The sequence below is a fragment of the Pristis pectinata genome, chromosome 1 (assembly GCF_009764475.1).
Source record: "Pristis pectinata isolate sPriPec2 chromosome 1, sPriPec2.1.pri, whole genome shotgun sequence".
NCBI classification, from domain to species: Eukaryota; Metazoa; Chordata; class Chondrichthyes; order Rhinopristiformes; family Pristidae; genus Pristis; species Pristis pectinata.
The window spans coordinates 82677551-82704573 of record NC_067405.1 but is presented as its reverse complement, the minus strand read 5'-3'; the positions used below and the strand labels follow the sequence as shown (position 1 = coordinate 82704573).

General features: G+C 42.7%; 2 protein-coding genes across 5 annotated transcripts in view; one reads left to right on the top strand and one right to left on the bottom strand.

Annotated features, from left to right (window-relative positions):
* Positions 1 to 10414, top strand: part of cdan1 (codanin 1) — a 111229-nt gene extending 100815 nt beyond the window's left edge. The window contains exons 26-28 of the mRNA XM_052028079.1: positions 114 to 307; positions 9273 to 9386; positions 9510 to 10414. Of these exons, the coding sequence (XP_051884039.1) occupies positions 114 to 307; positions 9273 to 9386; positions 9510 to 9614 (413 nt within the window). The 3' untranslated portion in view covers positions 9615 to 10414. The remainder of the gene's footprint in view (positions 1 to 113; positions 308 to 9272; positions 9387 to 9509) is intronic.
* stard9 (StAR-related lipid transfer (START) domain containing 9) overlaps positions 10414 to 27023 on the bottom strand; it is a 247660-nt gene continuing 231050 nt past the window's right edge. The window contains exons 27-34 of one of the 4 annotated variants that reach the window (XM_052028043.1): positions 26409 to 26543; positions 24163 to 24259; positions 17883 to 18010; positions 17162 to 17226; positions 16420 to 16625; positions 13278 to 13357; positions 12386 to 12544; positions 10414 to 12302 (exon numbers count right to left, since the gene is read on the bottom strand). In XM_052028043.1, the coding sequence (XP_051884003.1) occupies positions 12204 to 12302; positions 12386 to 12544; positions 13278 to 13357; positions 16420 to 16625; positions 17162 to 17226; positions 17883 to 18010; positions 24163 to 24259; positions 26409 to 26543 (969 nt within the window). In that variant the 3' untranslated portion in view covers positions 10414 to 12203. Of the gene's footprint in view, positions 12303 to 12385; positions 12545 to 13277; positions 13358 to 16419; positions 16626 to 17161; positions 17227 to 17882; positions 18011 to 24162; positions 24260 to 26408; positions 26544 to 27023 lie in introns of those variants that run through there. The other 3 variants (XM_052028052.1, XM_052028062.1, XR_007957336.1) reach the window with 3 other exon arrangements.

The following is a 27023-nucleotide window of genomic DNA, read 5'->3' as shown; positions in this document are numbered from 1 at the left end:
TTATCTTATCACTGTACATAAGGTGAAATCTTGCCCTTTTGTTTCCAGAGAGTTATAACATCCTTGCTTTTGTTCTAGAATAGCTTCATGTCTCTCTTTCTCTCTCTTTGCAGTTGCAGGAGAAGTTCCATTATCTGATCCTACCAGGGAGGATTCCAGAGAAGAAACTTCTCATCACAGATCTGTCCAGCATTTGCTCAGACTGCTCCTTGCTTTGTGGAAGAACGATTTCTGTGTCCCTGTACCCCTTCAGCTAATGTTTAGTGAGAAGAACATTTCTTACACAGTGTGGACGCAAAATCAAAAGGTAACTTTTGCTAACTGCTTTTTAAATATTATTTACCCAACTGTGAATGTTCATACAAACTGCAAGCTGCTCTCGTAGTCTTCAGTCATTTGATCAACAGTTGAACTAATATCTGTGGGTTTATACCTGATGTTGGTGGATTGTGAGTGCTCCTTTGATTGGATTGGGGAAATGACCTTGCAGGATTTGGAGTATTTGTGATGTCCAAACTTTGCTGAGTAGTTATGTCAGAATGTGTCAGCATGCCATGAAACCGACAACAGCACAGGATTTCTGCACGTTGTAGGCTCAGCTGCATTTACTTTAATGCAGGACCCTGAAGTTGCTGGCAGAAATTCAGACTTGTTCTGCAGGGAATTAATTGACCCAGGGATAAGTTATTTATGAACAAGTGTCACTGCAAAATGACCTGAAAATGCTGCAGTTTATTTTGTATGAGATCAAAAGTTTTTATTGGAGTTTTTTATTGGGCGGCACGGTAGCGTAGCGGTTAGTGCGACGCTATTACAGCGCCAGCGATCGGGGTTCAATTCCCGTTGCTGTCTGTAAGGAGCTTGTGCGTCCTCCCGTGTCTGCATGGGTTTCCGCCCGGTGCTCCGGTTTCCTCCCACATTCTAAAGACGTACGGGTAGGTTAATTTGGGGTTTAAAATGGGCGGCGTGGACTTGTTGGGCTGGAAGGGCCTGTTACCACGCTGTAAATAAAATTTTTTAAAGAATTTTTTAAATTTTAAAGAATTTAAATTTACTTGTTTTGGTGAGCGTCAGGGTGAGTGCTACCCAGCTGAGATTTTTTTTCTTGGTAAAAGGGACTGGGGATCAAGGATATGGAGGGTGGGGTAGTGGTACGCTCCTCCTGCAGGATGTGGGATATCAGGAACATATCCAATGCCCCTGGTGATTTTACCCACGGGAAGTGTGTCTAGTTGTAGCTCCTGTCAGGCTCCACAGAACAGTTGGAACTGAAGATGAACCACCTATGGAGTATGCAGGATGTGCTAGACAGTACGTTTAATGAGTTGGTCACGCCACAGACACAGAAAGAAAGAAGACGGGTGACCACCAGTAAGTGTAGGCAGGTGGTGCAGGAGTCCCCTGTGGTCATTCCTCTCTCAAATGGGTTTTGGATACTGTTGGGGGGCGGTGGCCTCTAAGAGGAAAGTGATAGCAGCTGCCAAGTTTGTGGTACCGTGGTTGGCTCTGATGCACAGCAGGCGTGGGAAAAGTACAGGTGAGCACTAGTCGTAGGGGATTCGTTAGTGAGGGGAACAGCCAGGCGTTTCTGTGATTGAGAGCGAGATTCTAGAATGGTCTTTTGCCTCCCTCATGCCAGAGTGAGTGATGTCTTGGAGCAGGTCCTGAACATTGTGAAGGGGGAGGGAGAACAGCCAGAGGTCGTAGTATGTGCTGGTACTAATGACGTAGGGAGATAGAGGAATGAGGTCCTGTAGTGTGAATTTAAGAATTGGGCAGATGGTTTAAAAAGCAGAACCTCTAGGGTCAGAATCTCAGGATTGTTCCCTGTGATAGCGAGGGTGAAAATAGGATAGGACAGTGAGTGTCAGGAAAATGAAGGGGGCATGGGTCAGGTACAGGCAGCAAGGATCGTGAATCCCTGGAGGAGTATGGGAGGATGCAGGAGTGTACTTAAGAAGGAAATCAGAAGGGTAAAAAGGAGGAATGAGAGAGTTTTGGCAGAGAAAATTAAGGAGAATCCAAAGAGATTTTGTAAGTATATTAAGGGAAAAAGAATAACTAGGGAGAGAATAGGGCCCTTCAGAGACCAAAGTGGACATCTGTGTGTAGAGCTGCAGGAGCTAGGCAAGGTCCTCATGGATATTTCTCCTCAGTTTTAACTGTGGAACATAGATAGGGTAAATACAGCCTTTTTCCCAGGATTAGGGAATCAAGAACTAGAGAACATAGGTTTAAGGTGAGAGAGGAAAGGTTTAATAGGAACCTGAGGGGCAAAGTTTTCAACCAGATGGATTTAAAAGACACTTAGACAGGTACCTGGATAGAAATGGTTTAGAGGCATATGGGACTAGCTTAGATGGGTATCTTGGTTGGCATGGACTAGTTGGGCCAAAGGGCCTGTTTCCATGTTGTATGACTCTGAACGTGTAGCTGAAGAATTGGTGCAGGAGGAAGGGCTTTAGGTATTTAGATCACTGGGGTTGCTTCTGGAGCAAGTAGAACCTGTACAAGGATGGGTTACATCTAAATTGGAAGGGGACCAATATCCCAGCAGGGACATTTGTTCATGCTACTCAGGAGGGTTTAAGCTAATTTGGCAGGGGGTGGGAAATTCAGTTAGCTGTATGTAGGTGGGGAGATTGATCTGCCAAGTACAAAGGATAAATCAAGCAAGTCCAGTGGGTAGAGCAAACAGGCAGGTTAGGGAGCATGTGGGGGATGGCAGGCTCAATTCATTTACTATAATGCAAGAAGCCTTGTAGGTAAGTCAGATGAGCTTAGAGCAAGGATCATCACTTGTAAAGATGAAATTATTGCAATCACAGTTTAGATGAGGTGGAATTTGTTAAGTGCATTCAAGAAAGATTTTGAGGTAATATGTAGATAGTCTTACCAGAGAAAGGGCTATACTTGACCTTATCTTAGGAAATGAGTCTGGGCAAGTGGGAAGTGTTGGTTGGGAAACACTTTGGAAACCGACCACAATTTTGCAAGCTTCAAGGTAGCCATGGAAAAGGTTAGGGTTGATCCGCAAGTTACGTTCCTGGGGGAAGGCTGATTTTGAGAGTATAAGAGGACCTGGCAAAAATGAATGGGGAGCAGATGCTTGCAGGTAAAACGACATCTGTCATTTAAAAGAGAGTTAGCAGGACTCAGGGACAGCATGTTTCGGTAAGGGTGAAATGAAATTGCAAGATTATGGATGACGAAGGTTATTGAAGGCTTGATCAGAAAAAAAGAAACATCTGACAGGTATATAGAGACAACTACAATCAAGCAAGTCCTTTGAGGAATAATGAGAACCCAGGACAGTACTTAAGGAAATTTAGGAGGACATAAAGTGTCCATGAAATATCCTTGTCAGGTAAGAATAAGGAGAATCCTATCATATTAAGAATAAGAGGTTAGCGAAGGAAAAAGAGAGCCTCTTTAGAGACCAAAGGGATTATCTGTGTGTGAAAGCCAGGGCATATGGGCAAGGTCCTAAATGATCACTTCTCATCTAATGTACCTGCCTCAACCACTTCCTCTGGCAGCTGGCTCCATACATCTACCACCTGCTGTGTGTGTGTGTGTAAAAAAAAAATTACCCTGTGGGTTCTTATTAAACCTTTCACCTCTAACCTTCAAACTATGTCCTTTAGTTTTTGATTCCCCAACCCTGGAAAAAAAAAGGACCACTCACCCTATCCATGCCCCTCGTGATTTTTATACACCTCTATGAGATCACCCCTCAGTCTCTGCTCCAAGGAGTAAAGGCCTAGCCTGTCTAACCTCTCCCTTTAACTCAGTCCCATGAGTTCTGGCAACTTCCTTGTAAATGTTTTTTGCACTCTTAATTGCAACATAACCTCTCAACTTCTATATTCAATGCCCTGACTGATGAAGGTCAGCATGCCAAAAGCCACCTTGACTGCCCTGTCCACCTGTGACTCCACTTTAAGGGAACTGTGCACCTGTACTCCAAGGTCCCTCTGTTCTACAACGGTACCCCAGGGCCCTTCTGTTCAATGTAAAAGTCCTACCTTGTTTTGTCCTTCCAAGATATACCACTTCATACTTATCTGAATTACATTCCATTTGCCATTCCTCAGCTCACCTACCCAGCCAGCAGATCCCACTGCAATTCTTGATACTCCTTTTCACTATGACACCACCTATTTTAGTGTCATCTGCAAACTTACTAACTATTCCTCATATATTCTCATCCAAATCGTTAATATAGATGACAAACAACAAAAGCCAACCCCTGGAGCACACCTCCAGTCTGAGAAACATCCTTCCACCATCACCCTCTGTTTCCTACCATCCAGTCAATTTCATATCCATTTTACTAATTCTCCTTGGATGCCATGTGATCTAACCTTCCAGAGCAGCCTACCATGTGGAACCTTATCAAAAGCCTTACTGAAATTCATTTACACCATGTCTACCACCCTCCCCTCGTCAATATTCCTCATCACTTCATCAAAAAACTCAATCAGATTCGTAAGATAAAGCCATGCTGGCTACCCCTCATCAACCCAACTTCCAAATGTCAGTATATCCTGTCCCTCAGAGTGCTTCCAGCAACTTGCCTACCATGGATGTTAGGCTAATGGGTTATAATTATCAGGTCTATCCTTACAGCCCTTCTTAAATAAAGGCACAACATTCGCTATCCTCCAGTCTTCCGGCACCTCACCAGAGGATAGCGATGTTGCAAATATCTCAGTGAGGGTTCCCGCAATTTCTTCGGTTTCCCATAGTGTTCTTGGATATACCTCGTCCAGACCTGGAGATTTGTCTGCCTTTATACATCTTAACACATGCAACACCTCCTCTACTGTAATATGGACAGCTCCCAAAACATCTCCATTAACTTTGCCAGATTCCCAAGTCTTCACATCTTTTCCATGGTAAAAACAGAAGAGAAATAATCATTGAGAACTCTGCCCATCTCCAGTGGTTCCACACGTAGATTTCCGTCTTGGTCTTTGAGGAGCCCTATTCTCTCCCTAGTCACTCTCATTACCTTAAAAAAAGTCTCTTTAGATTCTCCTTCATTTTCTCTGCCAGAGCCATCCAATGCCCCCTCTTGACCCTCTTAATTTCCTTCCTGAGTACATTCCGGCATCCTCTGTATTCCTCTAGTGATTCACTTGATCCCAGCTGCCTGCATTTGACCCCTTTTTCTTGGCCAGAGTTACAATATCCCTTGACATCCAGCGTTCCCAACTCCCAGCAGCTTTGCCCTTTAACAGGAATATGTAGCCCTTGAGCTCTTTCTATTCTCACTTTTTAAAAACCTCCCACTTGCCAGAGGTCCCTTTGCCTGCAAACAACCTTGCCCAATCAACCTTTGCAAGCTCCTGTCTAATACCATCAAAATTCGCCTTGCCCCAATTCAGATCTTGAACCTGCAGACCAGTTCTGTCCCGTTCTATAACTATTTTAAGACTGATGGAACTATGGTCACTACTTCCAAAGTGCTCCCCTACTGTGACCTGAGTCACTTGGCCTTCCTTATTTCCTAGGAGTAGATCAAGCTTTGCCCCCCTTACTGGTAGGGCCCTCTATATTACTGCCTGAGGAAACTTTCCTGAACACTGAATAAATCCTACTCCATCTTGACCTTTAACACTATGGCAATGTCAGGAAAGTTAAAATCTCCTACAATGACAACTCTATCATTACAACTCTCCTCAGCCTCCCTGCACATTTGTTCCTCTAATTTCCGAGGACTATTTGGATGCCTATAGTACAATTCCAACAAAGTGATCATCCCCTTCTTATTTCTCAGCTCCACCCATAAAGCCCCACCAGATGATCCTTCAGTAATGCCATCTCTAACTACTGCTGTGATGTTCCCCATAATCAAAAAAGCAACTCTCCCTCCTCTCTTCCCTCCAGCTCTATCTCACCTAAAGCACCTGTATTATAGCCGTGTTTCTGTAATGGCCACAGTATCTCAATCCCACGTACCCTAAATTCATCTGCCTTAACTGTCAGAGCTCTTGCATTGAAGTAAATGCAATTTAATCCAACTGACTTTCCTCGCTCTTTACCATGTTCCTTCCTGTCCTGCCTGTTCAATTTGCTTTTGCTGTTTTCTCTATCACTATCCTGCCTCTCAATTGCCTCACTTCTACTTAGGATCCCACCCCCTCCCCCCACCCCCCGCCAATCTAGTTTAAACCCTCCCTAGTAGCACTAGCAGATTTGCCCACAAGGATGTTGGTCCCCTTCCAGTTTAGGTGTACAGGTCATCACTGTCTCAGAAGAGATCCCAATGGTTCAAAAATCTGAATCCCTGCCTCCTGCACCAATTCTTTAGCCACATAGTCATCTGCCATATTCTTTCCCTCACTCGGTGAGGTACTGGAGGATAGCTAATGTTGTTCCTTTATTTAAGAAGGGCAGCAGGGATAATTCATGGGAACTACAGGCTGGTGAGCCTTATGTAAGTGGTAGAGAAATTATTGGAGAAAATTCGAAGAGATAAGATTTATGTACATTTGGAATGGCGGGGCTGCTCGGGGATATTCAGCATGGCTTTGTGTGGGGAATCCTGTCTAATTTGAGTATTTTGAGGAGGTAACAAAGGAGAATGATGAAGGTGGGGTGGTGGACATTGTCTATACTGACTTTAGTGTAAGGCATTTGATAAGGTACTGCACAGTAGCTGGTTGAGAAAGTTGAGGCAACGTGGGATCCAAGGTGAACTGGCCAATTGGATTCAAAATCTGCTTGGTGATGGGAGGCAGAGGGTAGTGGTAGATGTTTTTCTGATTGGAACACTATAACTAGTGGTGTAGCACAACCATTGATGCTGGAACCTTTGCTGTTTGTGACATATTAATGACTTGGATGTGAATGTAAGTTTTGCATATGACATGAAAGTTGGTGGTGCTGTGGACAGTGAGGATGGTTGTCAAAGTCCACAGCAGAATATAGGTCAGTTGGAAAGTTGGGCAGAGTTTTTACAAATGGAATTTAGTCCCGACAAGTGCAAGATGATGCATTTTTTGGGAAGTCAGATAGGGATAGGGCATATACAATAAATAGTGGGGCATTGAGGAATGTAGAAGAACCTTGGTGCTGAAGTCCATAATTCCCTTAAAGTGGCAACACAGATCAATAGGGTGGTGAAGAAGGCATATGGTATGCTTGCCTTCATAGGTGGGGAATGTAAGAGTTGAGACGTAATGTTGAAACTTTACAAAGCACTGGTGATACTGTACATGGTGTGTGAAGTTCTGGTTGCCACAGCCTAGAAAGGATATGGTTGTGCGAGAGAGAGTACAGAGAAGATTTACCAGGATGTCACCTGGATTGGAGGACTTTAGTTATGCGGAGAGATTGGATAGGCTGGGCTTATTTTACCCTGGAGTGAAGGAGGCTTAGGTGTGACCTGATAGAACTGTGCAAGATTCTGAGAAGCCTAGATAGGGTAGATGGTAAAAAAATTTTTTTCCTATAGTAGGGGTATCAAAAACAGGAGAGTTGAAGGTGAAAGGAAGGAGTTTTAAAGGGGAATGGTGCTGCCAGAGGAGGTGTTGAAATCCTATACAATCACTATTAAGAAGCAAGTGCCTGTTTAAATGAATAGGCAAGGCATAGAAGGATATGGTCCTAATGTGGACAGATGGGATTAGCGTCGATGGGCAAGAAGGTCAGCATGGACGTGGTGGGCTGAAGGGCTTTTTTCTGTGCTGTACATCTCTATGATCATCCTTGTGAGTTTTCTGGTCCTCAGGAAAACTAACTCTGCCGAAACTGTGAAGGTATGAGTGATGGGATTATAATTCGCAAAGGAAAAATATCCTTTAAACTGCAACCTGTTGAAAGAAGATAGTTTTTCCAGAAAATGTTTTGCAGCCCATTGTTGTTTAAGTTGTGTTGAATTCTTTAAAAATATATCTTTGGTCACCATATTTTCACAAATTGAAATATTGCAATGTTTTCATGTAGAGAAATTCTGCCAGGTTCCTGCTCCAAATATTCCATTTACTCTTTATTTTGTCGCAAAGTTCAAGTGTGTGAATTTAATGACAGCAGATGACTAAATGATAGAAAAGCTGTTCAGAGTGTTAAATAGTCTAAACTGGAAAAAAGAGTGCAGAAATGATGGTATTTAAGTTACCAAGGATTAGTGCCTGGGCCTCTACTGTATCAATAACTTCTATGAAGGGACCAAGTGTATGATATCCAAGTTTTCTGAATATACAGCACTAATATTGAGAGGATACAAAGAAACTGAAAAAGCAACTGTAATTGAGCAAGGATGAGGCAGATATGGGGCAATGTGAAATTATCCGCTTGGTAGGAAGTGCTGAAAAGCAAAAGGGCTTTTAAGGTATGTGGGAGAGTAAAGGTTGTTATTCAGAGGGATTTGGGAGTCCTTTTGCATGAATCTCAGTTAATCTGCATGTACAAGTCTCTCTTTGAATTTCAGATAACCTGCTCCCCCTCTGTCCCTTTCTCTTCTGGTCCACCCAGTTCCCCTGTTTCCCAGTTTCTTTCCCCTCCCCCACCTACGTGTTCTGCCCATCACCAACAGACTCCTCCCACTGGGTCCCCTCCCTAATTTGATTCCATGCTCCACATTCCATCATCTGCAGCCTTTGTCACCTCCACCCATCACCTCCCAGCCTCTGTCATTATTTCCACCCTTCCCTCCTCCATCTGCCTATCACCCCTTCTCACCTGGATCTACCTCTTGCTGGCATCTTCCAAATAATATCTGAATGGTTGAGTTAAACACCCTGGTTTAACTACATGTTGCCCTTGGTTTTTATTTAAATATATTGCTGGGTGGCTGCATTTCCCACTTGTGAACTGTTTGGGTTATGGACAGTTCTCAGGAACAGATCCCTGTTGTAACTTGGGGAGGACCTGCACAACAAGCACCAGAGGCGTACTTATATAATTTTGACTTAGATGAGAAAATACTGGAGATTGTCCTAAAGGGTTGTGAAGGTTGTTGTATACAAACTAGCTTGTGATCAATAGGTTTGGGAATATTAAGGACATCAAGGTCTTTATAGGGTGAGAAAATGGAGTTTTTGAATGTTGAAAGGCTTGCAGGGCTTTGTGATCTTGTTATACAACAAACAAAAGCCATCAATTCTTCCTTGCTTTTAGAATTCAGGAATGAGGAATCCAGCAGAACATAGTCTAATGCAGTGTATTCACCAGCATTGGTAATACTTGACAAGAAATGAAAATATTGGTGCAAATCAAATCAGTTTCTCTTTCAAAGCTTTACCATTTTCTTCTCCCTTTAGTCATGGTGGAATGAGCTCTCATTCCTAATTCACAGCCTTACTGAGTGGGGATTGATGAAAGCTGTGGAGATAGAGTGTTGTTGGAGGGGCCTTTCACAGAAGCATTGGCCCCAGGTAAGTTTGACATTTTACAGTGGATACGGGGATCAAGTTGCACCTCTGTTAATAGAAATCTACATTCAATTAGTTAAGAAAACCAATGTCTTGGATTTCATAAAGTATTCTTTCTCCTTCCAGGATTTCATCAATGTGATAGAATCTGTACTTAAAATGTGTTCAGACCTGCCAAAGACAGATACCATGGAAGACCAGAAGCCAAATGAGACAAGATATACTGAGTAAAACAACAAGCTTGGATTATGATTTATAGGGAAAAAACAAGTCTATTTTTGCAGTATTTTACAATTCATGTGCAATTTGTTTGGGATGGGTAGGGGATATTTTATTAAATTTTATCAGTGCTGCTAAATTTAATCAAATATTCAAATGAATATTTTGTAGTTCACATTGGACTAGCTAATAAATGGACCACTTTCTACTTGTCTAAGTAATCTGATGTTTGGCTGAGATTTTGCAGTTGACAATGAACCGTTCATTGTTTACAGCCGGCCAGACTTTGGGCTGTCGCACAGTGGAGAGCTGTTTCTGCCCCTTCCCTGGCACGGCAGTCAGCTTGCAAACTTTTCAGATGCAAGTCTAAAAAAAAGGTGAAATTAGAATATTTAATTTAAAATTATGCACTGAAAATTGTGATTGAATAAGATAAAAATTGAGTTGGTTATGAAGGAATGAGATTCTACACTTGTTACATTTTTAGTGGAGGTTTGTTGGTCATAAATTAAGATTTCCATATTATTATAATGTTACTGACTCTTGTAATTGAACAACCTTTTGCTGATCTGCTTTGTATCTTAACTTCAGACCCTTTGTTTTAATGCCAAACTGCAGTGAGGTGCTGGCATGGGAAAGGAGCTTCTCACTGCTCACACAAATGAGTTACTTCCATCTCAAATGCCAAGCCAATTCATTATAATCAGCTTTTGAAAAACTATTGCTCTTGCCTTTAACTCCCTGCTTCCATTCAAATACTCTCTATCTAGTTGGGGGGGGGGGGGGGGGGGGGCTAATGGACAGGAAGAGATCTCTTATTATTCAGTCCCACACTAATGTACCTTTAGTCTTGCGATACACAAAAAAAACCACTTCAAGCTATTAGCTGGTCTGTTGCTTACTGAAAATGAATGGGCAATAACAAATAAAGTAGATGGAGGAAACTTTGGCCATTCTAGATTTTCTGTTGGGAGTAGAATAAATAATTAGCTGGGAAATGAATAATAGCATCATATCTGAATGGTATCCTTGCCTCACCAGGACTGATTGATAGGGTAAAGATACCACTCCTTGTTAAGGTGGATAAGGCCCCAGGGGCAGATCTCTCCCAGGTCATTGAGAAGGGCATGAGAGGAGTTTGTTGGGGCCTTGACAGAGATCCTTATCTCTTCTTTAGCCACAGGTGCTACCCCAGAGGACTGGAGAATGTTCCTGTAGGGTTAGGAACAAACCAGGAAATTATAGGCGAGTCTTGCATCAATGGTCGGGAGATTATTCAAGAAGATTCTTAGGGATAGGATCTACTCCTGTCTGGGAAAAGCATGGACAAGACTTGATTGAGAGTACAGTAGTGGATGTCGTCCACATGAACTTTAGTAAAGCATTCAACAAGGTCCAATATATATTTGCACAAAAATGGAGGTGGGTTGATTAGCAAGTTTGCAGACAACAGAGTTGAGGAAGGTTGTCAAAGGACACAGCAGGATATTGACCAGTTGGAAATTTGGGCAGAGAAATGGAGTTTAGTCTGGACAAGTGATGCATTGTTGGGAGGAAAGTATTCAGTAAATGACAAAGCCCTTAAGGTGATTGATGTAGAGAGGGATCTTGTGGGTGCACATCCATAGTTGCCTGAAAGTGACAACACATGCCATACGTCTTTATCGGCACATGCACATACTTTATCAGTCAGGTATTAAACCTGGCAAGTCACATTGCTGTTGTATAAGACTAGGCCACGTTTGGAGTATTGTGTGTAGTTCTGGTTGCCACATTACTGAAAGACTTTGGAGATGATGCAGAAGCGGTTCCTCCAGCCTTTTATTGCATCTGGTGCTCCTGATATGGCCTCCTCTACTTCGGTGAGAACAGATGCAAACCAGGCAACTGCTTCGCCAAGCACCTCTGGTCCATCTACTGTGGGCATCTGGAGATCCCAGCTATTTTAATTCTTCTCCCCATTCCCTCACTGGCAATGTCTGTCCTCGGCTGCCTCCACTGCCAGGGTGAGGATAAACACAAACAAGGGCCTGTTCCTGTGATGTGGAGTGGTTCATTCCTTTGGCTGGAGAGGCTTCAACTGGAGGAAGTAGATTTTCTTTCAGCAGGGCATTTATACTGAAAAGTACATTAAGCAAACATTCACAAAATAATGTTCACAAAATATTTAATGCTTATTTTGTTAAGAAAATCCCATGTAAACTAATTATCCTTAGAAATAACTGTATAAAATGCTTCATATAAAAGGCTTCAACCAGTTATAAATAAAGTTCAATTTGGACCTTTGCATACAAAAATAAAAATTTTAACTGTACAGTTTAGTTAAAATACCTCAAACAGCTGGTCGTTGACCTGCTGAGAAGTAGCTTGACTTGCCCATTGGAAAGTGTTGCCTTAACTTTGAGAGGTTTGCAATAATGCACAAATATCCTAAGTTTGAACATGCATAAAATTATGCTAAAGGTGGTTATGCTACTAATGTGTATGACCTGACTTTAAGTATGTAACCATGTTCTTGAATGCAAAGTCAGGGTAGAGTTCAAAGCCAGATGCTCAGCAGCTGCTCTGCTTCAGCTTTTACTGATCTTTAGAACCAAGTCATCAGGAGAGCAAGCTGATGAGGTTGGCAATACACAAAGGCTGCTGCCTGGCAAGTGAACGCAACAGTCTGGGGGGAAGCGCAGGAGCACCAAGATCAACCTGAAAAACAGTGGAAGAGAAAACTCAGCTTCATTCGTTACATGGGGTCAACATCTTTAATGACATTGTCACACTGACTTTACCTGAGTCAAGTAGATAAGTCTTGTCATTTCTTTCCCATTGTGGTTGTCAGGCTGCAAGATCCAACCACTGGGCAGCATTTCACCTCGAACCATATCCTTGACTGGTCGAGGCATTGATTCCTCGTAGATGGACTGCATTGCCAGAATGTATTGCTGGTTCTAGGGGAAGAGCGAGGGATTCAGACTCTGGCTGAATATTGCACAGTCTGCCTACCTGCTACCAGATCATATTCAGCACTGAATGAATGCCACAGTGGGTTGCAGTCTGTAAAGGTACAAGATGTCTTCTGTTTTGGGAACATGGGTTCTGTTTACTTGAGTTATTGTCTGTAATAGCCACAATGTTCCTAGGATTCTACAGCAAGTCTATAGACTCAAGATCCACAATGAAACTGTTTTAAACTTTCATTTTCCCGTACGGTATGAAGCACTTTGGAAATAATGAAACATCACAAAGCAGATTTGGAATTGCTCCTCAGTCCTTTTATGTGGTCTTACTGTCTTGTCAAATACAAGCTGGAATTGGGGAAATGACCATGGCAGAAGAGTTGTTGCTGTAGAAGTGTGGAGAATGGCTGACTGTACTGGTACAGCCACACCACCTACCATGCAGAGTGCTGGGAATAGTACCACGTGTGGTCACAGGGATGAAGTCGTCCTGCAAAAGCAGGGTAAGCTGTGGATAGATTGATACATGAACCAGTACCTCATTAGTGGGGCAGCTGCGTACAAAAGGGAAGAATCAAACCATTAAGTTGTAATTTGGATCAATTGAAGACATTGGAGTTCAGCAATGAATGTATAAATCTAAGGGTCATATCTCCCACCATTCAAACAGTCAACAGGAAGAGGAATCAATACCAAAAGGAAGAAATGCTGTGGTTAACCTTACCTCTTCAGCCTCCACACTGATGCAGCAGAAATCCCTGGGCTGGTTGAGACAGCAGGTAGAGGTGTTAATCACAAGGTAAACTTGGAGGAAAAAAGGTCAAATAAAACAACATTAATTTGGAAAGTGGTGTGTTCATAGATTTACAGAACATTCACAACACAGGAGCCACCCCTCATGTCCAGCTTAGATGGGCACAGATGAGTTGGGCCAAAGGTCCTGTTTCTGTGCTGAATTACTCTATGGTGAGTGGCCTCTTGCTAGCAGCCAATTGCTCTGTCATCAGTGGTGGGAAGAAGAAATTGGGGCAGAACTGAAGAATGAAGGGAGCTTGTGGAGGTTACAAAACACAGATGATTTGAACACAATTAGAATTTCTATTACAGGCCAGTAGGTAAGATGCTTTCCATTGAACCAAAAATTGGTCATCATACAGCTTAAACCATAGAGAAAATTATATTATACAGCCCCAACTTAACTTTTCCTTCCAGTACCCTTTCAGGCAGTCTATCTCATGGTTATTTTACCTCACCTTTCTGTCCTTTGATCAATGAACCTTCTGCCACTGGGCTAATGGCTCCTTATTCACAACGGTCTTTATGATTTCAAACCTCAACCTTTCCCGCCTTAAGGAAGAAGCTGTTCCCAGTTTCCGCACCTTCCTCAAGTCCCTCATCCCTGGTACAGAGCGTTCATGCAATGTGGTGCTCAGAATTGAGCAGAACACTGGTTGAGCTCTAAGCAGTGTTTTAAAAGTTCAACACAACTTGTTCCATTTGGAGTATAAACTTCTGTTGAGACAGATAATGATCCCATATGTCTTTTTAATAGCTCTCTTAACTTGACTCCCAGGTCTCTTGTACTGCAGTTTGTTTAAACTATACCATTGATCTTGTATGATCTGTCCTGATTTATCCTACCAGAACACATTACCTACCTCACAGATCTCCATATTAAATATCAACTGGCAAATGTCTGTCCATTTCACCAACCTGCCAACATCCTCCTGCATTCTGTTACTGCCCTCATTGTTCATTACCCCTGGGTTTCAACTAAAAAGTCATTTATGCTCTTTACCACAACATAAATACAAAAAAAAGAGTAGTCCCAAAAAAAATCACTTCAAACAAAGAAACCTCATTCACCACAACTCAGCTTTTTATTCTTTCTGCTTCTTTAGTTAGAGATTATTTCCAACATAAAGGGCTGTTCGGCTCATTCAAAAACAGCTACCTAACCATTTGTTTAAGAATGACAATGCACTACGGAGATCCTCAAGAGTGGTGATCCATGTCCCCAGGTAGGCAAGCATAGGCTTTCAGCAGACACCCGAGTTACTCTCCACAAGGAAGCACTTGGTTGTGAATACCAAGGCATTTTAAAAACTGCACATTTAAAAAGCACCGGAATATGAAAATTAATCTGATAAAATTTTCAGAACACCTGCCTAGTGGGCACTTATGGGCAATGAGGATCTAACCACTAACCCCTGTCAGTGGAATGACTAATGTCAAAGAGAGCAGGGTTAATAAGTCCATTACTCCTGGTTAAAGTTGCAATTTGGAAATTTCCATCAGGAGTTCTCATTGACAAAGAGGGAGACCAGTCACAACAAAACTAGACAAAGATAACTGGAGCTCAGGCTATATCAACCTGTGTCTCTAAGGGACAGGATATACAATTATTTGGATAGACAGGGATGGTCAACATGGCTTTGTGTGTGGTAGGTCATGTCCAACCAATTTTACAGAGTTTTTCCAAGGAGGTCACTGAGGTGGTGGTTGAAGGAAAGGCAGTGGACATTGTCTACATGGATCTTAGCAAGGCCTTTGATAAAGTCCCGCATGGGAGGCTGGTCCAGAAGGTTAAGTTGCTTGGCATAAGTAGCCAAATGGATTCAACATTGGCTTAGTGGGAGAAGCCAGAGAGTGGTAGTAGATAGTTGTCTCTCTGACTGGAGGCCTGTGATTAGTGGTGTGTTGCAGGGATTGGTGCTGGGTCTGTTGCTTATCATCTATATTAATGATTTAGATGATAATCTGGTAAACTGGCTCAGCAAATGTGTGGATGACATCAAGATTGGGGGCATAGTGGACAGTGAGGAAGGCTATCAAAGTTTGCAGCGTGATCTTGACCAGCTAGGAAAATGGGCTGAAAAATGGCAGATGGAATTTAATGCAGACAAGTGTGAAGTCGTTGCATTTTGGGAGGACAAACCAGGGTAAGACTTATGGTAGGGCTGAGGTGTGCGGTTGAACAACGGGATCTGGAAATACAGATCCATAATTCCTTGAAAGTGGCATCACAGGTAGATAGGGTCATAAAGAGAGCTTTTGGCACATTGGCCTTCATAAATCTGGGCAAGGAGTACAGGAGTTGGGAATGTTATGTTGAAGTTGTACAAAATATTGGTGAAGCCAAATTTAGAGTATTGTCTGCAGTTCCGGTCGCCTATCTACATGAAAGATATCAATAAGCTTGGAAGAGTGCAGAGAAAATTTACAAGGATGTTGCTGGGACTTGGGGACCTGAGTGAAAGGGAAAGATTGAATAGGTTAGGACTTTATTCCCTGGAGTGCTGGAGAATGAGGGGAGATCTTATAGGAGGTATACAAAATTATGAGGGGTATAGATAGGGTGAATGCATGCAGGCTTTTTCCCCTCAGGTTGGGTGAGACTAGAAGTAGAGGCCATAGATTTAGAGTGAAAGGTGAAATATTTAAGGGGAATCTGAGGGGGAAACCTCTTCACTCAGAGGGTGGTGCGAGTGTGGAACAAGCTGCCAGTGGAAGTGGTAGATGTGGGTTCAATTGTAATATTTAAGAGAAGTTTGGATAGGTACACGGATAGGAGGGGTTTGGAGTGATATAGTCTGGGTGCAAGTAGATGGGACTAGGCAGAAGATCAGGTCAGCATGGACTGGATGGCTGAAGGGCCTATTTCTGCCTATAGTACACAGACACACAGAAGAATGCATCTTGAAAGCATGTGTGAACAGAAGAAACCCTCACGCATTGGAATAAAGCACCATGTTCTGTTTGGAAGGAAGATCTTTTTTGTGTATCCTGAGACTGGGATTAAGATCAACCAACCAATAAACTTAATACCAAGACCAGAAGCTATGGAGGAGACCAGTGCACCTTACCAAGCTCAATGCCATGTCCCAGCTGTCGGTGTATTTTCACGGTTCTTACTGTCTTGTCATAGAGCTGTCTCTTGCTGTTATCTTTCACTACACACCACACACTGTGCAGTGGCTTCTCAATCATACCAATTCCCATAAAACCATGCTTTGTGGAGGAAGCATAGTGCTTATAGAACATCAGAACACCTTTTTCTGTGTTGTGGTATCTAATGAAAACACAAAAGAAGACTAAAAATGACATGACACAAAAGTGCAAATTTTGTGAATCAAAATATAACACGTCTAGATGAAGGGTTTCGACCCAAACGTCGACTGTCCATTTCCCTCCACAGATGCTGCCTAATTTGCTGAGTTCCTCCAGCATTTTGTTCTTTGAAACACAAAGCATTGCCTCTACTTTTGTGCAAATATGGGACACATAAATGCTGCACTTTTAGCAGCACCAAACCAGAGACCCTCCTGCTCTCAGGTGGTAATAAAATATCCTGGAGCAATTCACTGAAGCAGGAAGAGAAATTCTGCCCAACATTTCTCTTAACTGAATCACCAAAGCATTAGTTATGGTGAGATCATGTTTCTGAGAGCTTACTATGTGCAAGTTAGCACTTCTTACAACAGCAACAATAGAGCTAAGATGCTTCAGGACAGCCTGGGTTGTGGCAATTGCAATAAAAATGTTTTTAAACCCAAGGTGTATAATGGGAAATGGTGTACATTTGTTTAGCCTGATGAATGCACATACCTCCAACCAGCTGCTGCTTTACCAGTAAGGAGGTCTCCAGGGCAGTTAACAGATGCCACCATGATCTGAAAAGACAGGGATTTTCATCATTCTGTGTTTTGTGGACAATGTAAATTTTAAGATGTGTGGCAGTCACACTTTGAGACAGTCATCAGGGGCAGCACCCTGACCTTGAAATATATCAGCCTTGGTAATCGCCACTGGATCAGATTCCTGGATCTCTCTCTCTAAAAACCTCATGACAGGACTTCAGCCAGACCTGAGAAGCAGGCTTGTCGTCATCTTCCAAAGAGGCATCCTGAAAATCTGTAGATGCTGCATGTGGTGGGCACCAGGAATGCTGGTCCCTGGTCTGGTCTGAACTGCTGCATCCCATCTTGGGGGAATGGTGTGACAGATGCTGTGCTTCCAGATTTGGAGAGATGTAGAAGTTGGGGTTGGAGTGGTGACATATTAAGACTTCTCTGAATCTACTCTGAATGAAACTAATATGCAGTCATTCATTTCAAGGGATATACATGAAGGCAAAAAGCCAGCTCAGTTGTGATTCTTGCAGTGGCAGGTAGCCAGCTGAAATTCACGAGGCAAGCACAAGGGAAAATGCCCCATTTGAAGGATTAAATGGATCAGTGTGCAGATTAACTGACGCAGCATAAATAGCTTTCAAACTGATCAACTGGATATCATCATCAATAATTTCAAGAATGTGTAAAATACCTACCTCTGCTGTAACAGAAGCTACAGCCAGAGCTGCCAAATCCTGGTACTTTTTTAGATAGGTGGAACTTGGATGACAGCTGCCTTTTGTTATTCTCCCTGAAATCGAGTGTGCACGTGGACAAGAAGCTGCTGCAACAACAAAAAAAAATCACACAAAATGCCATTCACTGCCCTCTCCAGAAACATCCAGAACTCTCCATATCACCAACAGTGACTGCATTTTGTCTCCTTAACCCATACTGTCAGCACTCAAGTCCATAACAGCCTCCCCTCTATCAAACCCCCATCTAAGTAGCATCAGAGCAGGACAGAGATCCTGTGACTTTGCTGGCCAGCTCCCAAAAGCACTATGTTCTCCAGCTGATTTTAAAACAAGGTAAAAAGGATTAAAAGCAGAAAATGCTAGAAACACTCATCAAGTCAGGTGGTGTCTATGGAGAGAGAAACAGTTAATGTTTCAGGTTGAAGGCTTGGTCAGAACTGGAAATTGAGGAAACAGGTTAGTTACACAAAAGATGGGGAATAATGGAATAGGACAAAGTGAGTATCAGTGATACAGGTTGCTGTGGTGATACACTGTTTACGAAGCCATTTGGTTGGGGGCAGTTAGGGAGGGAGGGAGAAAACACGGGCATTTAAAAGTGGTGGAATGCAGGTCAGAGCTGTTTCAGAGAAGTGAAACCAAATGCAGAATGTTGGAAATGCCCCTCACTAACTGGCCTCATTAATCTATCAGGCAGCTTTGTAAATAGCATATCACCGTGACAACTTATCATCCTATCAACCCAAGCATCGCCCCCTCAGAAATATTTCCCTTGTCCTAGCCTTCCTTCACCTATTCTCCCTGTTTACTCACTTCCCAATTCTGATGAAAACTCTCAGATCTGAAACTAACTACATTTCTCTTTCCACAGATGTTGTCTGACCTGCATTTTTTGTCTTTATTTCTGATTTCCAGCATCTGCAGTTTTGTTTTATTTTCAGGACCAACAGGGTTTACGACACAGAGCCAGTTAGAAACTGTTTTTGGAGTCTGTCAAGATTCAGGATTCTTTGATGCTGCTATCCTGGAATAGATATTCTTTTATAGTATGCAGTAGAGAGAAGAGTCTTCAGTTATGGGATGTAAGGCTTTGTTATTAGGGAGAGTGGCTGAAGGGCATTCCATTACAGAGGGGTACAGAGAGGGGTGTTCACTTACCAAGGGGAAGAACAGGGTACACTGAAGGATAACAACTGCATAGTGTCATAGTGCCTTCAGTACAGCAAAATGTCCCTCTTCACGAATATTTTCAATGAAAACCTTACATCAAAGTTATTAGTGATGAGTTTAGTCAAACAAGGTTTCTAAGAGGGAAAACAGAAATGCTGGAAGAACTCAGCCAGTCAAGCAGCAAGTGTGGAAAGAGAAAACAGTTAACATTTTGGGTCAGGGACCCCACCTCAGAACTGGAAGAAGAGTGAAGAGGGTCTTAGTTTAGAAAACAGAGCTGAGGTGAGGGGGGAGGAGTGAGACAAAACACTATATGGAGATAGGTTAAGATAGATCGGGTGGTAAGGAGACACAAGAGACTGTAGAATCTGTAATCTGGAGTAAAAAAAACAAACTACTGGAGGATCTCAGCGGGTCGGGCAGCATCCGTGGAGGCAGACGGATGATCGATGTTTTGGGTCCTGATGCAGGGTCTTGACCGTTGACCATCCCTCGGCCTCCAAAGATGTTGCCTGACCCATTGAGTTCCTCCAGCAGTTTGATTTTTGTTTCAGGTGATAAAGAGCATGAACAGTGACCATTAGAGAAGCATTTCTTTCAAAAAAGCACGAGTAAAGGACATAAGCAGAGAAGATTTACTAGAATGTTGCCGGGCCTTCAGGAGTTGAGTTACAGGGAGAGATTGAACAGGTTAGGACTTTATTCCTTGGAGCGTAGAAGAATGAGGGGAGATTTGATAGAAATTTACAAAACTATGAGGGGTATAGACAAAATAAATGCGAGTAGGCTCCTTCCACCTGGATTAGGAGAGATGAGAGGACATGGCTTTAGGGTGAAGGGAGAAAGGTTTAGGGGGAACATTAGAGGGAGCTTCTTCACTCAGAGAGTGGTGGGAGTGTGGAACGGGCTGCCATCTGATGTGGTAAATGCGGGCTCACTCAAGTTTTGAATAAATTAGATAGATACATGGACGGGAGAGGTCTGGAGGGTTTGGACTGGGTGCAGGTAAATGGGACTAGCGGAATGAGGTTTCGGCACAGACTAGAAGGGCCGAATGGCCTGTTTTCTGCGCTGTAGTGTTCTATGGTTCTATAAGCGTGATAACAGGAAACGATGAGTGAGCAGTTTACCCGAAGTTGGAAAATTCAGTGTTCATTCCAGAAGTCTGCAAAGTGAATGGGCATACTCTAAATCACACAACGTATTCTTTTCAACTGAAAGACCGTCATTTTGAGCTGGTCAGTTTGTCCATGAGATCTGCCCAAGCCCAAACGAAAATACTCTGGTATTAGCTGCCTAATCAATTGGGAGTGTTTCTGTAATTGCAATCATCGTCTGGACCCCTCAAACCAGCAGTACGGTGGGCAGAGAGACTTCATTTTATCAAATTTGTATCAGTGGCCTTTCAATTGTTCTGAAATGAGATAAGGTGTGTAAATATTGAAAACTAAAGATCTAATGTATTTTAAATGTATGAGCTGTGTAACCAAAGTGCTGCAGATACTTGAGTTTAGAGAAAAGGCGAGTTGTGTCTCTCTTGTTCTATTAAGGTACGTCAGAAATACACCTCACTGTATCAAACAATGTTTGTTCATCTGTTTCACTTAATAAAATCATTTCAATTTCAAAGCCTATATGTTGCATTGAATCAACCCAGTGTGTTTCATTGAGACCAACATTCAGGAAGGGTGGAGAGAAAAATTAGCAACAATTGATGTATTCCAGTTACCTGTGTAACTGGTAAAAGCTCACTGCTACAATCCCCAATCACTGCTGCTCTCTCTCTATCGGAAGTACAGGCTTCCTCAGGTAGCGAGACCAGACATTCCAGATGTGGACCTCTCAGATCCTGTGCTATGTCAATGGTGCAGGATCTGAGATCCATTGATTTCATTAGGATTGTAGGAGGCAAAAGGAAAGTTCTTTCTTAAATTATTTTGCTTTAGTGTAATGCTTTTAATTATCAGAGTTTTTGTGATAATTTTCTAGTTTAATTTATTTTCCTACTATGTTATTAATCTTTAAATAAAAGGTCAAGGATGTCTCGCAGTGTGTACAGGACATTCTGAAAGGGAGGGTGAGCAGCTAGAGGTCATGGTCCATATAGGTACCAATGACATAAGCAAGAGCAGGGACAAGGTCCTGCAAAGACATTTTAGGGAGCTAGGTAGAAAGTCGAAAAGCAGGACTTCCAGGGTTGTAATCTCAGGATTACTACCCATACCATGCGCTAGTGAGGTGAGAAATAGATACATAGTGCAGTTCAATACTTGGCTAAGGAGCAGGTGCAGAAAGGAGGGCTTCAGATTTATGGATCACTGGGACTTTAACTTCCCCAGTGTCGATTGAAACTTCATACAGGAGGTATAGGTGGGGTGGGATTTCTTCAGTGCATCCAAGAGGGGTTCTTGACGCAGTGTGTGGAGAATCCAACTAGAGGAGAGAACATACTGGACCTGGTGTTGGGAAATGAGCCAGGCCAGGTGACAGACTTGATAGTGGGTGAACATATTGGGAATAGTGACCACAACTCATTACGTTTTAAGACAGTTATGAGTAAGGCTAAAATCAGATCTTATGGGAAGGTACTAAATTGGGGGAGGGCAAATTACGAAAGGATAAGACAAGAGCTAAGGGGCATTGATTGAGAGCAGCTGCTGTCGGACAAGTCCATGTCTGACAAGTAGAAGTTGTTTAAAGACCAGCTGATCAGAGCTCAGAATCAGTGTGCTCCGGTAAGTAGCAAGGACAAGGATGGTAAGGCAAGGGAACCTGGCCTTGACCAAAGGGGTCCTAAATTTAGTCAGAAAGAAAAAGGAGCACTTTCCTACATGGAATAATAGGAAAGTGCTCAAGAAGGTGCTTAGGAAGGCCAATAGGGGCAAGTGGGATGAAGGAGAATCCCAAGGCATTTTTATACTTATATTAAGAAAAAGGGAATAACTAAGGAGATCATAGGTCCACTTAAGGATAAAGGAGTGAATTTGTGCTTGGAGTCAGAGCAAGTGGCTGAGGTACTAAATAAGTACATTTTGTCAGTGTTTACCGATGAGAAGGAGTTGGAGGATAGTGATAACCGAGTGGGGCATGCGAATGTGCTGGGGCATGTTGAGATTGAGGAGAAGGTAGTGCTGATTCAGAAGATAAAGATGCATGGGATCCAGGGTGAATTGCAAGAGTGGATTCAGAACTGGCTTGCCCATAGAAGACAGGGAGTAGGGGTGGAAGGCTGTTATTCTGGCTGGAGGTCTGTGAACAGTGGTGTTCCATGAGGATTGCTGCTGGAACCTATTTGTGATATTTATCGACGATTTGAATGAAAGTGTAGATGGGTGGATTAGTAAGTTTGCAGATGACACCAAGACTGGTGGAGTTGAGGACAGTGTGAAGGACAATCAACAAATACAGCGGGATGTAGATCAGTTACAGATATGGCAGAAAAGTGACAGATGGAGTTTAATCCGGGCAAGTGTGAGGTGTTGCACCTTGGGAGGTCAAATGAAAGGAGAAAGTATACAGTTAATGGTAGACCCCTTAATAGCATTGAGGTAGAGAGGGATCTTGGGGTCCAGGTCCATACTTCACTGAAAGTGACTACACAAGTGGATAAGGTGGTAAAGAAGGGGATAAGGTGCCTTCATTGGTAGGGGTGTTAAGTATAAGAGTAAGGAAGTCATGCTGCAGCTATAGAAAACTATATAGACCGCACCGGAGTATTGCGTGCAGTTCTGGTTGCCCCATTATAGGAAGGATGTGGAGACTGCGGGGAGGGTGCAGAAGAGGGTCACCAGGATGCTGCCTGGATTAAAGGGTATAAGGTATAAGGAGAGACTGGACAAACTTGGGTTGTTCTCTCTAGAGTGTTGGAGGTTGAGGGGAGACCTGATAGAGGTTTTTAAAATTATGAGGGTAGACAGTCAGAATCTGTTCCCCAGGGTAGAAATGTCAAACGCCAAAGGACATGCTTTTAAGGTTAGAGGGAGGATGTTTAACGACGAAGTGAGAGGCAAGTGTTTTTCCACGCAGACAGTGGGAGGTGCCTGGAATAGATTACCAGGGAAGTAGTGGAAGCAGGCAGTTTGGTGGACACATGAATATGAAGGGAATATAAGGATATGGATGATACACAGGAGGAGGACATTTAGTATAAATTGGCATCAAAATCAGCACAACATCTAGGCCAAATGGCCTGTCCACTGCTGTACTGTTCTATGTTAAATGCCAGCTGTATACAGGAAGGGCCTCCACACTGTGCTACCCGATGCCCAGTCACTGGATGTGGAGAGCCAGCACTACATCCTGCTAGTGCAAGTGGGGACCGACCATACAATGCGACAACCAGTATTTTAGTGCTTTTAATAATGTCTAACTTGCCAAGGCACTTCACAGGACCATTATCAAACAAGGCCTACTGTTGAGCCACATATTGGATAACTAACCACACTGACAAAAAGGCCCCAGTTGATCTAACTGCAACTGCAACTCAACATTCCCACCCTACCCCCCAATAACACTTCACCTCCTTCTACCTACCCCTGCCATAAAAATATTCAAAGACTCTGCTTCCATCTCTCTAGAGAAGATGCACCACCATCCAAGAGAAAAAAGATTCACCTCATCCATCTTAAACAGATTTTTAAAGTAACTCTTCTGGAGCAAAAAATTACTGCCAGAGGAACTAGTTTGTTTAACCTCTCATCAAAGGATAGAGCAGCCACCTTGTGCATGTGAATATTTGCTGCTCTCCCTCTATCGCAGGTACAGGCTTCTGCAGGTTGTGAGAGACATTCCAGTTGTGGCCTCACCAGGGTGCTCAGACGTCTCCACTCTTGGCTGAGCACTGATATCTCTGATATAAACTGGAAGGGATTTAAAAAGTAGAGGGAGGCAAGGCGAGGCCGCAGAGGGATCAGAACACATGGATCGGAATGTTAGAGCTGCAGAAGTAGGACCCAATGCAAGTCGGTAAGAGCTAGAATATTGGTGAACAGAACTTGGTGGGAGTTACGACATGGACAGCAGGATTTGGATCAGCTCAAGTTTAGGAAACATGTTCAGGTCTACTCACCATCGAAGTGTTGAATGACTTCGGTGACCTTAATCTGTGAATTGCAACAAGTTGGGCATCCTCTGCTGGTCATCACAGGATCAGTGCTGCTTTTGTTCTGCAGTTATTAAACAGACTTTATTTTTAAAAATTGCTTTACAGAACATAATTTATACAAGATATCACTGGAAATTCAAAACCAAAGTATCTGCACAGAATTGCAAATGTAAGGAACATTAATATACTTGTGGAACTCCTTTATGCTAAGTGTCTCAGTATTCACCCATCAGCCTCATTACTTACAGGCTTCCACACAGAGTTAACCAAACACCAAGGCATAGTCAGGATGTGATGGGATCTCTTCACTCGCTCGGGTGTGTACAACTGCAACATGGTTTGACTATAGAAACTAGCCTTCCCTGGATCACACACAGGAATGAATTAAAATAAAAATCTGTTACAGTTTCTAAACACTACACTGTTTGCTCCCCTAGCCCAGTGCTTCAATTTTTCATCATCTGCAGATGATGACTGAAGCAGTAAAAACAAATCTGCTTTAGAGTTACAGACACATGAGACTGGAACAGTCCATGCCAACCTTTTTTGCCCATCTACTGTAATCCCATCTGCCAGCATTAGGACCGTATCCTTATTTGCCTTGCCTATTTAAGTGTCTGTCTAAATATCTCTTATACATAGTGACTGTATCTGATTCCACCACTTCCACTGGCAGTGTTTTCCAGATATCAACCACTGTGTAAAAAAAACTCTCCCCTCAGGTCCCTATAAAACTCCTCTCACCTTAAACCAATGCCCTCTTGTTTTTAATACCCTTAACATGGGAAAAAGATTCTGACCATCTACCCTACCTATGCCTCTCATAATTTTCTATACCTCTATCAAGTTACCCCTCAGCCTCCTTCACTCCAGGAAAAATGAGCACAAACCATCCAATCTCTCCCATAACTAAAGTCTTCCAATCCAGACAAACACTATGATGCTGGAGGAACTCAGCAGGCCAGACAGCATCCCATCCACGTGTTCTGATCCCTCTGCGGCCTCGCCTTGCCTCCCTCTACTTTTTAAATCCCTTCCAGTTTATATCAGAGATATCAGTGCTCAGCCAAGAGTGGAGACATCTGAGCACCCTGGTGAGACCACATCTGGAATGTTGTGTGCAGGTCTGGTCTCTCAACCTGCAGGCATGCTGAGTTCCTCTAGCACCAGTGTTTTTCATCTAGATTCCAGCATCTGCAGTCCTTTGTTTCTCTCTTCCAATCCAGGCAACATCCTGGTGAATCTCCTCTGCACCCTCTGCAGTGCAATCACAACTAACCAATAGTGTGGCGACCAGACCTACATACAGTGTTTTGTAAAGTTGCAACATAACATCCCAACTTTTATATTCTATGCCCCAACCTATGAAGGCAAGCACACCAATATGCCTTCTTCACCACCCTATCTACCTGTGTTGCCACCTTCAAGGTCCCTCTGTTCATCTTAGCACCCTACCATTTACTGTATATGTCCTACCCCCATTGACTTCCCAAAATGCATCTCCTCGCACTTTGTTGGGATTAAATTCCATCTACCGATGCTCTGCCCAACTTTTCAACTGATCTATATCCTTCTGTTGCCTTAGACAACCTTCCTCACTGTTCTTAACACCAACAACTTTTATGCCATCCTCAAATTTATTAATCATATCTCCTACATTTACATCCAAATTTACAACACCCTTTTGTTCGATTCTCAATTACAAATTAAAAGGATACTTCTCAATTACAAATGTCCCTGGTTGTATCTGATACCCAAAAAAAAAGCCAGGTGCTCTAACACAAAACTCATGACTCCCGTGTTGTACAACTCACTGTGTGTAGTTTCAAAAAAGTATTAATCCACATTTCCATCAAATGCATTTTTCACAGTGAGCACTCCAGTGCAGTATCTTTAAGGTAGGAGCAACACGCGACACTATTTGAAGAGAAGCAAGGGTCCAATGTTTATTTCACAATGATTGAAACAGATTATCTGGTCTCTCATCTTGCTGTACGCATACCACAGTAACCACACATCATTGGCTCAGAGGCTCTGAGGTCACTTTCTTACTTATATTTGTTTTATCAATTACAGTATGTTGATTGAGGTGATAGGATTCTCAGATACAGAGAATGAACTAATAATGGAACTGTGAAAAGTGGGTATTTTATCCACAGCACCCACAAAACAATAAAAATCTTTTCTGGTCACCCATAACGTGTTCTGACCTTGGTTTGAGAGTTGGTGTCTGGGGAAGCCGTGTGGCTGCTGCTGTAGCCTGACGTGGGATTGGACGACAGGCTCAGATTTGAGCCGGTATGCAAGCTGCTCCTGCTTGCCACCTTCCTCAACCTCTCTTCCTCCTCAAAGGGAAATTATAATAAACAAAACATAATAATCAGAGCAACCAAACCCTTGCAAAATACATTCCCTCTCTGAGCAAACTGCAGATTGTTAAAAAGAACAGTAAGATATTGTCCGCCAACGTGTCCCCACACACTGTTCTAATCACTGATGAGTAAATATGACATCTTAAGTCTTTCATTATATCACTTTCAGACAGGGATGCAATTAAGTTCTTTGTTCCAATTCCAAATTTGATCTTTTATTTTCCACAACAAATAGTTAACTGTTACAAATTAAGTTCCTCAAGTTACACCTTTAAAATCACAACATTTGCTTATACTGTCAGTCTTGCTTAAATATTTTCATTCTGATTTTCATTCCAGTCCTGATGAAGGGTCTCGACCCAAAACGTCGACTGTTTATTTCCCTACTGAGTTCCTCCAGCACTTTGTGTGTGTTAAATATTTTCAATGATGGCACTGCTTTAACAATATTTA